The 11,269-nt window shown below is 34.2% G+C and overlaps 1 protein-coding gene and 1 long non-coding RNA gene across 20 annotated transcripts in view; one reads left to right on the top strand and one right to left on the bottom strand.

Moving 5' to 3' along the window:
* Positions 1–10,687, top strand: part of LOC123767347 (uncharacterized) — a 12,225-nt gene extending 1,538 nt beyond the window's left edge. The window contains exons 1-2 of one of the 2 annotated variants that reach the window (XR_011225578.1): positions 1–447; positions 8,368–10,687. The exon at positions 1–447 is cut by the window's left edge and continues 1,538 nt beyond it. This is a non-coding gene — a long non-coding RNA (uncharacterized lncRNA). Of the gene's footprint in view, positions 1,853–8,367 lie in introns of both variants that reach the window. The other variant, XR_011225579.1, reaches the window with a different exon arrangement.
* The window catches only part of sls (sallimus), a 601,134-nt gene that overhangs the window by 419,147 nt on the left and 170,718 nt on the right, over positions 1–11,269 (bottom strand). For all 18 annotated transcript variants that reach the window (XM_069317090.1, XM_069317072.1, XM_069317078.1 and 15 more), the window contains exon 32: positions 8,389–8,587. In XM_069317090.1, the coding sequence (XP_069173191.1) occupies positions 8,389–8,587 (199 nt within the window). The remainder of the gene's footprint in view (positions 1–8,388; positions 8,588–11,269) is intronic.

The following is an 11,269-nucleotide window of genomic DNA, read 5'->3' as shown; positions in this document are numbered from 1 at the left end:
AATTTTTATTTTCAACTAAAAAACTAGTACTGTACTGAATGCCGTGTATTCGAGGTCATTATTTATTCAGTCAGTAAGCAAGTAGTGGCTGTTTACGCATTTTAGGATGTGAAATTGTAATAGTTTTATTATATTCTGACATGAAAAACAAACTATTAAGCTTACTATAGTGACCTGGTTTAATGTGATTATTGTTGGTGCTTGTGATGTTGATGTTTAAGATTCGCTACTTGAAACAAAAAGTTACAAGTAGCACGGGCTATGGTGAGCCCGTTGTGGACTTGCCTGGCACAGGAGCGGGGCTGTAACTCGGTGTGCTTGTGATAACTGTCCTATCTCCTGGGAAGAAAACTTACACTACTCGGTGAACTTTGCTGCTCCGCTACGCCAGACATTTAACATTTAAAGGTCATCGGGTAACAACGAAAAAGTATTGAGGGTAACAATGTAAGTGAAAATTTAGTCTTTTGGCAATACTGTACAACATCGTGTTTCAAAACATTACCTAAAATTGGTTATTTAACAAAATCGCTAATACCTACAAATCCCCTTAATTTAGCAATACCATAATGATTTTACGACACCAAGTGTCTTAGTGTCTAAAGAGACGTCTGTGATAGTGTAAAAGTGAATTTAAACACTGCTTTCTCTTTATCCATATGTAATATTTAACATTTTAAGTCAAATTGTAATCAATTCTTTACATTATGAAAGGCAATTTTTTAAATATTTTGTGGTATGTTCAACTGTCTTCCAAATACAAATAGTTAACAAAATTGTTTGTAGATTACTATTTTTAACAAAAAAAATAATAAATTAATTCTAAAATTGTGGTGATGTTAATATACCTAGATAGGGGATTAGGGCTTTTTAGTGCCACGAATATTAGCTTAACTCAGTGACACTAGCTTCCTCTGGTCTCTTTTATGTACTATACTGTTTAGGGTCCGTCTAATTACCCAAAGCTACCCAAACTTACTCAAAGCTACACAAAGCTTCCTAGCATTACGTTAGTAATGAATAAGATATAATTATTCATTATAATGTTGGTGCTAAATGTAGAACATGAAAAACATATTTTTATTCTGAAAACGTATTATTTTATAACGAAAATAAGCTGCTGGTGATGCCAAAACAAGTCGACGGTCCAAGCGACAATGTTTGCTGGCATATGAGCAATATCTTTCCGACTTTGTTGATACACGTTTGTAACATGTATGGGTCGACCAAGCGAGTGGTTCCTGGTGGCATGGGCGACCCCACTTTAGTTTACCAGTGCTTCTTGCCTAGTGACAATCGCACTTGAATTCTTTGTAAAGAATTGAATTGCATTTCAACTTTTTTTGGTCCTAAACACAAAAGTAATTATATATACCATGCCATGGGTCCCAAAAACGTCAGTGGTAAAGTTCAACCTAAGAAAATAGTTGAGAGTAGAGGATGTCCCTTCCTCATTTAGAAAATGTGTGAAGTATGAGAAGAACGGCAAAGTTTTGCTGAAAAGACTCGCCCTGATAAAGCTGTAGCAGGCCATTGCATTAACCTCTTTAATGACAATGTGATGTCTCACTAAAGACAAGTGTTAAGATGTAGGGGAAAAAGTCTCTATGGAAAGGTTCTTAGTGAGAAAAACAAGCAGTGAGCTACAACCAGGTCCTACTGGTATGCCTACAAAACGTAGGGGATTGAGTACCCCAGAGAAGTCATCACTGCCTGATGTTATAATGGATGGTTATAATGGATGGTTATAATGGATGTTATAATGGATGGAGACTCCCCTTCCAAATACTAACACCTCTCCTCCTCCCCCCCCCCTTCCTCTTCCATACACCAGCAAGAGTCATCAATAAAGGTAAGCTATAACTTGTACATACTATAGTACAAAATATTTGGGTGTATTATGTATGAAATGTATTTTGAAGATAATATTTTTGGGAGTGTGGAATGGATTAATTCAATTTACATCATTTCTTATGGGAAAACTCGTTTCTGTTCACGAATTTTCTGTTTTCGAGCCGTCTCTGGGAACGGATTAAATTCGAAAACCAAGGTACTACTGTATATATATTCACAGGCTGCCTGTCCCCAACAAAATGAATTATTGTTCTTAACCTTTTCGATGCCAATAAATAAATTCCGTTTATCCCCCAGCAATATAGGTATGTATTTTTCAAAGGTAAGAAAAGAATGAAAGATTCTACACCTTAAATTTCCAAAAAGAAAAAATTGGTAATAACTTCATAGTCATTTAAAGTTAGCTTTCTGAATGGAGAATTGGTACCTTATTCCAGCCTAGAGTGGCCAATAAATATTGATTATGTACTGTTAAACGTGTATGTGCTGTACAGTACATTCAATTTTTGCAATTACTTCTATTTACTAAACTGTATTTTAAAAATCCCTTACTACAGAAAATTTGGTTCATGCCAACCCTATATTGTTATGAATTTAATTTTGTAACTGTGCAGTGGACAAGTTACCGTGATCTGCTCATTAATCATGCCCTGGAGTTTGCACCAGTCAATGGGGTGAGGGGCTTATAAAGGACTGAGGGCATATCTTATGATTTTCTGGTGGGAAATCAAACTTTTATTTTAAAAATTTATAGTTTTTGATTAGGCAAGCAGATTAACCTCACTTAATGACACTAACTTCCTCCTGGCTCTATAGGTTCTATATTCTAAAACCTAGAATATAAATATATAGTACAGTAATTGATTCATAAACTTTGTTGTAACGTCAGTTTGACACTTCATCCAATGCAGCAAATACAAAAATACACTCAATTGGAACTGTTATTTTCCATTGAAACTGATTTTACAATCAAAACAGTCATTCTTAATACAGTCAATCATCAATTTGACCAAGTTCCATTAAAGTGAATTTCCAGCAACTGTAAATAATTGTTCTAAAAAATTATTATGCAATGGTGAGCTGCCACCTTGTGCTAACTAGATAATTTCCAGTACGTATTGACCATAATCTTGTACATGCAGAATTTTTTTATTCCATGTAATTATATAATAAATACTGTAAATATAATACTTACAGATATGCAACATCTAACCTCTGTAAGTTTATTCATGAATCTGTAGTACATTTCCTAATAATGCAAAACATCAACAATAGATTGGTTACGTCACTAGCTTCTGGTTACCCTTAAATTTAAAATAAATCTTAAAGCAAGAAAAGTCATTGGGCAGTTATTTTGAACTCGATAATCTGCTGTACATGCCTTATATATACAGGTAGATTAATAATGCATTGTAAGCAGCATTTATATAGTGTATAATGTATTATATACAGCCCTGTACAGTATTTATATTCATATCTAGATGTGTTTATTGATATACAAGCACTTATATACATGCATTAAAGCACAACTTAATTGGTTCCAAAAGGCTGTTTGAGTGCCAATTTGTTAGAGTACTATGAAAAATAATTTTTCTCCACAAAGAATAATGTAAACTGGATTAACCCATTCAAGACCACAAAAAATACTCATGAATATGATAGATAACTGAACTAATGATAGATAACTGAACTAAAAGCAAATATATTCTCAACTTACCTGCACTTGGAAGAGTTAATGGCGTATGTGGAAGGTAGTGAGGAAGAGGAAAGATTTTATTGTTTGGCAGGGGAAGGAAAGAAAGAATTATCAGGGGAAAATGCCATGCCATTATAACTATATAGCACTTAGAAGGGTTCATGATAAGGATTTGGGATGGGAAAGTGAAAAGGAATGGTGCCCAACCCCTTGGATGGCCAGGGACTGAATGCCGACCTGCATGAAGCGAGACTGTTCCTTTACCGTCCAGCCCAAGTGGTTGGGCTGGGGAGCCCCCACCATTAAAACTTTAGGTGCAGTAATTGGGGTTCTCTCTCTTTTCTTTCTTTTTCAAAGTATCATAGAGATCATAGATTTAGCCATAACAAACTCGGTAGCAAAAACACATACACGGGAACAACTTTCATATTTGGTATGAGTTTTTTCATCTCAATCTTGGATCTAACTAATTTGCTTTTCATTTGGCCCTTATCACTTACTTTCTTAGACACTATGGTGACTTATTTACTCTAAGAATATAAAAAAAAATTATCCAAGAAAATATGAGAAAGTTTAGAGAGAAGTTAAGTGGGGCTGTGCACTGAACGACAGCAACTGAGAAACTAACTTGTCTCGTACAGATCCTTACGTTTGAGTGCCATACAGTCTACTATCGAGCACAGTGTTTGAGTGCCAAATTGTTCGAGTTGGGAGCTGTTCAAGTAGCGAAATTCCTTTGTACTGTATTGTACAGTGGAGTAATTAACTTCACATCCACCTTGTTTCAAACCTTTAAATTATTATAAATGTCTAAGGAACAAATCTTTTTGCTCCTGGATTGCCTTTAAAAAAAATTGGATTTAGAAAATCTGAATACAGTGGAACCTCGAATAATGAATTTAATCTGTCCCGGCACCGAGCTTGTTATGTGAAATGCTCGTCTTTCAAAACGAATAACTCCATTTAAAATTACGGAAATCAAATTAATCCGTTCTACCACCGAAAAATATCAATATGATATTCAATGTTTTAAATAATGGAGCAGCCTACCTTACATACACTGAACAAACCTTTATGACATTTTTCTTTCTTCAATTTTTGTTTTTCATTTTTTTTTGCAAAAGAGTCGTTCAGTGTTTGTCAAGTAGGCTGCTCCATGTTTCTTAAAAAAAAAAAAAAAAAAAAAAAAAAAAAAAAAAAAAAAGTTGAAACAATTTGAAAAACGGATAAATGCCATATAGGTTCGTTCAGTGTTTCAGAAAAATTTAATTTCTCTTTTCTACAAAAAGGTCAATGCTTTGCAACATCACAGCAGTCTCCCCTTTACATCCCAGCATCATTAGCATCTTTAAAAAAAAAAAAAATAATTTATTTGCATCGTCGGAGGCATCCGAGAATGTGCGAGAAGGCACGAGACCCCACCATGTGGTGGTGTCGTTATTCAAACGAGCGCTCGCCAAATGAGACGAATTGTCAGCGATCGGGGCACTCGTTACCCATATTGCTTGCCAATTGAGGCGCTCGTCACTCAAGGTTCTACTGCATTCAATTATTTGCAATGAAAAAAATATAGTCATATGTACTGTATAGTAATTTCCAACAGACTATTTTCCCGATAGATATCCTTCATAATAAAGATTAAAATTACCATTCTGTACAGTAAAATGTATCTATAGAGCATTAACTAAAAAAAGAGAGAGAACTTTAATGGTATTTCTTTTAATATTGTTTAAAATGAGTTACTGTATTAAAAAATTTCTTAGATGGACAACAGTAGGAGGAGGAGCTGGTGTCACAGGAATGCCATATAGCAGACTTAAAACTATGGTGGTTTTCATTTTGAATTAGATTTTTTAAATTATGTGGGATTTATGGGATTACCTTTAAAATCTATGGTTTAGGGACTGGAGCATAAGCATTACTGGAGATGAGAATAAAAACTTCACACCCAGGTTCTAACAGATAGCCATTACATGACAGCTTGAAATTAATATATTGCTTAGCAAATTGGTCCCATAGATTGAGGGAAAATGGGGGGTATGAATAGTACCTACTCAAAGGTACTATTATTAATATTACTAAAGTAAGTTTTTAATTATTTCCAATTTTATAGGGTACAACTTTACTGTAGAAGGAGGCATTTGTATAGATGGCATGCTAGTCAGCATAGTTAATACTTTCACACTAAATGACACTAAAATGTGTCATTTGTATTCCAACAGTAAATGTTCCAATGACACTAAAACGTGTTATCGGAGTCATAAATCTTCAGTTTTCAGTTCCCGAGCTATTCTATTTAGTTTTCAGTTCCCGAGCTATTCTATTTGCATCAGCCAGTCCAAACACTTATGAAAATTGTCATTATTGTGTGGACAAAGCGTATCTAGGGCACGAGTGGACCAAGCGTGCCGTCCACATGGCGCAGTGGTAAAACACTCGCCAAATCTACAGATTTAACAGACAAGAGATCTAGTTTCATTGCAAGTAGTAACGTTGATATTAATATATCGCTGGTGAGAGGATATACAGTAAAAGAATGTCTCATTTAAATGAACATCTTGTAGGTGACTAGAGCACCTGAAAAATATTGCCAATAAGCAAGCAAAAATTAAAGTACCTGTAATAGCCAATAACCAAATTACAACTAGTAGTGACCCCTTGATGTGCACACGGCACATGTTCATTAAAAGAAACAAACCAAAAACTACGCAATCACACTTTAAGGCCTACAAGTACAGTAAACAGGATTATAAGTTCCATGGACCCTCCAAAATTTCACTTTTTCCAATTTCTTCCTAACAGAACAGCCATTATAACAATAATATTAATTCTTTCTTCACTTTCCAGCCACACATTTACCAAATAGTGACGTTCAAAATGTTTAAGATATGCAATGATGCACAAATATAACCTCAAACTTGTTGTAAAACATAAGAATGTAGATTCAGTAGGATCCTAACTTACCTTCGAGAATGTGGTACACCCAAGGATTAGCATATATTATGCTAATTACATAATCAACCCATGTAATTCTGAAATTTACCCACACCTTTTAATCTTGCACATGTTATTCCGAATCCACATAATCCAATACAACTCAATCATGGGCTGCATGTGCTGGTCAATAATCCAATTACAACTACGGATTGGTAACAGCCAATATATATTTTAGTATATGCACTCTTAATTTGCATCTTTACTTATGTATGTACTACAGACGGTAGTTTCACATCTTGTTTTATAGGTTCCTCAGTATTGTATCCCCAATTACTACCAGGCACACATGGGTGAATGGAGGAAGAAAATAGTTTTTAAGTTATCCCTCTCTGCCTAGGATTCCAAATTATAGGACCTCTCATTTGATTTCCCATTGTCAGAGACAGGAAGCCTGTTTGGCTTATCAAGGAACCTGTAGGCCAACAACTAACCATGTTCAGAATGCAGCCCACAACAGTTGTCTAATTCCCAGGTACCTACATAGTACTGCTTGGTGAATAAAAACATCAGGTGAAAGGAAACGTGCTAAATATTAATATCGTGTGGCGAGAATGAAACCAGGGACTTTCTGGTTGTTAACAAGATGTGCTGCTAATTTCTGAATGAGTATTTTTTCTTTGTAAACTAATGAATTTGCAAAGTTTTATCATAAGAACATAAGAATCAAGGAAACTGCAGAATGTCTATTGACCCATACAAGGCAGCTCGTATTTATATCCACTCAATCTCATTCATAGATACTGTATGTCTAACCTATGCTAAAAACAATCTAGGGTTCCTACATCTATTCTGTTACACAGTAATTGATTCCACAGATCGACAACTCTATTAGATACAGTATCTTGGAGTTGATATCAGGCGAGTGCAAATTACATGAGTATTTTGCAACTGATAAAATTTTAAAGTCATTATTCACATGTTGAGGACTTCTGAAGTGTTTTAAGTGACAAAATACAAAGTGAATAGATTAAATGATATATGAAACATTAAAATTGTCCTGTAGTGCAGTAATCTATGTCCTTGGCTCACAACCCAAGATTCTGGATTCAATACCCAGGCAGGACAGAGATGGCTTGGCAAGTTCCCTTTTGCCTGATACCTTTGCTTATCTTAGCAGTAAATAGATATGTTGACCAGACCACACACTAAAAGGTGAAGGGACGACGACATTTCAGTCCGTCCTGGACCATTCTCAGTCGATTGTGGAATCAAGCACAATCGACTTGAGAATGGTCCAGGATGGACCGAAACATTGTCGTCCCTTCACCTTCTAGTGTGTAGTCTGGTCAACATTCTTCAGCCACGTTATTGTGACTTATCGCCTGCAGTAAATAGGTAACCAAGATTTAGGCAACTGTTGTAGATTGCATCCTGGTGAGAGTCAGTAATAGCTTAGCATATGTTAAGCTTCATAACCATGAGATTCTGATGTGTGTGTGTAACAAATATGATGAAAATCATGTTCGCATTCAACACTTACTATTCATGTGGAAGACTTGAAATAGTGAGTTTTCTTTGTAGTACAAATGATAAAAATTTCATACATTTTGTTTACTCTAACCTTTAAACTTTTATAGTGTTTCAAAGTTATTGTAATGAGATGTTACATTGTAGAAGAATGTATAAAACATTCAGGAAATGTTTTCATCATGTATGTATATTGTCTGCATGCACAATATTATTCACAATAAAAATTGTATTTAATTGTATGTCTGTTTCAATAGGTGTTAATATATTTTTAATTGCAATAATAATAATGGTACTATACACTGTGCAACTTTTCCTTATGGTTAGTAACTGCTAAATTGTAATTGTACCAGGTACTGTAAGAGGGTACTCACCAACAATGTTGAGTGCGGCAGCAGACACAGCCTTCCCTACCGAGTTCTCTGCAATAACAGCGACTCTACCAGCCTGCATCACAGAGGTGGTGGGAAGCTCCAAGGTGTGTGTGTTTCCACTGCTTCCCAACACATACTGCATATGGCCACGCAGATACTCTTGACCCGTGATGGGGCAATCATTTAACGTCCAGTGTACCTAGAGAAGATCAAGAGCATTTCTGAACACATCAACAGGATAGTAACTATAATTATAGTACTACAAATTAGGAGAAACTTCAACAATGCCACAGTGCTTGAATGAAGTGAAGGAAAGACTCAATTTATGTTTGTTCAGAACTTTGTACCAAAGTACAGTACCTCGAGAAAGGATGTAGGGTACATCCGAAAATGTGGTGTGTAATGGACTTTAAACATAAATTGGGTCTTTCCTTAACTTTCACTGCAAATTAATTAAGTCTGTGGGAATGCACCAAAGTCAGATGCATATGGAACTCTAACCAAGATTATAATAAAAAACACACCTTCCAAATTTTTTTATTTATTTATTTACTTATTTTTCCATGGCATCTTATTTTGATAGCAAGTGACATGATTTACTAGTTTTGTTGAACTGCTAAAATTTAAAAATTGTAATTCTTTTAAGCTTTGTTAATAACAATGCCTGAATACCCAAAATATGCACTAAAGTTTTCAAATGCACAAATTTATATGAAATGAGTGAATACATTTTGTGTAATTCATACTTCACAGTACCAAGGGAGCAACATACTGTATATGTGATGTTAGTATGTTACTTCTCTACTGTATTCACATATGTATCTAAAGTATCAAAGTGTATATGTGAGTAAGAATAATATTTTTTGAGTCAAATACTATATGTACTAATATTGCTGGTTAATTTTTCATGTCATCCAGTTTGTGCCTGTCAGTTGGCACACCAATCTCAAGTCATAATTCTTGCAGAATCCATAAACTATGGTGTGTTATAGTAGTTTTATACTTTAACAATTAAATGTTGCAGAGTTTTTAAAACAGAACATTTCTGATTACTGTAATTATATCTTCCTCTACCTGTCATATACGATACCTTAACAAAGCTAAATTGTACATTATCAGCCAATGAGAATATAAAATCTATAAAATGTGTACACACTGTATATAAAACTAAAACGTACTTAATTTCATCGTTATAGTTTCCTATTTTGTGCTTCAAACTTACACTGTATCTTGTACTACCAACTTCCCCAATACTAGTACTTAAGATGTAAATCATCACCAGTGTAATCACCTCTGTCAATTTACATTGTAGTTATATGTTGATATACATTTTGCTTCAATGTACCTTTTCATCTTATCTGATATGTTAGATTAAGGACCTACCCGAAACGCTATGCATGTTAGTGGCTTTGCAAGAATGTAAAAATACCAGTCTTATGTAATCTCACATACCCATTGTACTGTCTTGTAAATAAATATTATTATATTTGTAACATAATGCACCCACTTTCTAAAATGAATGATCATTAGTCTTTTCAACATGTACCATTTATACTCTTAAAAACACTTCATGCCTCTTCATATACATATGAAGTTCCCTTAGTCATACTACCAATATGATGTACACCATACCAGATTACAAGTCAAAGCATGTAAAACTTTGAAGTTAACGTTTTTGCTAACTCAAGCCAAGTATTAACTGACTTTTCTGGATACTGTATATGGTACAGTATTCCATATACAACATACTGCAGTAAAATATAATATATCTATTATGAATTATTTTCATTATTCCAACTTCCATTCCTACCAGCATGTATATAGTAGATCAAGCACACAATGCTATAAAACTAACTTTGAAACTATTATCACTTAAATAATGTGATCAATTCTCACCAGTCTCCTCAACAACGTCATAAGCTAATTATCATTGTCTTCAACAAAATAATAAACCAACTCATCAACCTCTTGTCTTTAATGTGAATTAAAATGTTTCCTAGCTTAAAACTGCACTTCCGTAAGCTATTTTGTTTTATATATGTAAACATATTCTCAAACTGCTAGTTCACTCCGTCTGTATCTCTGACCCCTTCAATTTTTAACTAAACAAGCTCGGACAGTACCAAAAATTATTACACTACCAGCATGTGTATATCTTGATTGTTATTCAGCTGTTTTTGTAGATATAATATTGTACCAAGTACAGTATATATATTTATATGGCAGAGACTACAACCCCAAATAATAATGTAATATTTGATGTTTTGTCCCTTGATAATGATATGATACTATTAATTCCTGAAGACTTTTATTTTCACTTTTTTAATTCCTTGTTTTGTTTTTTTTAATAAAAAGAAACTTGTCAATCACAAAATTATTTATGATTTAATATGTTCAAATTTCTATCTTAACAAATACAGTATATCAAGAAAAATAAAGTATGAAGTAGATCTTACTAAGGTTAAGCAATATTGTAAAATTCAGAGCATTTTCTATTAGGATGTGAACACAGTCCAAATAAGGCAAGTAATAACTAACATGGTCCAAATAAAGCAAGTAATAACTAAAGTTAATCACGTAAAAATAAATTTTTCATAGAAAATTACTTCTGAATCACATTAAAGCTACTAACAAATACAGTAATGACTCTGAAGAGGTATCTGCTGACAAATATTTTTACTCAACATAAAGGAAAATTGGGAAACTGATCCAACACACCATTATCAGGAGCAGGAAACTATTTTGGCTAATCAAAGTCGCACATGCTTGCCTCTACACATTGATCAACTCAGTACTGTCCAGTACAGTGACAGTGCTGGACAGTTGACTCCCAATTGGGAATCCCAGGTTCATATCCCAAGTAGGACTCCCAAGTTCATAT

Source organism: Procambarus clarkii, chromosome 86 (genome assembly GCF_040958095.1).
Source record: "Procambarus clarkii isolate CNS0578487 chromosome 86, FALCON_Pclarkii_2.0, whole genome shotgun sequence".
Taxonomy (NCBI): Eukaryota; Metazoa; Arthropoda; class Malacostraca; order Decapoda; family Cambaridae; genus Procambarus; species Procambarus clarkii.
This window is presented reverse-complemented; position numbering and strand designations above follow the sequence as displayed.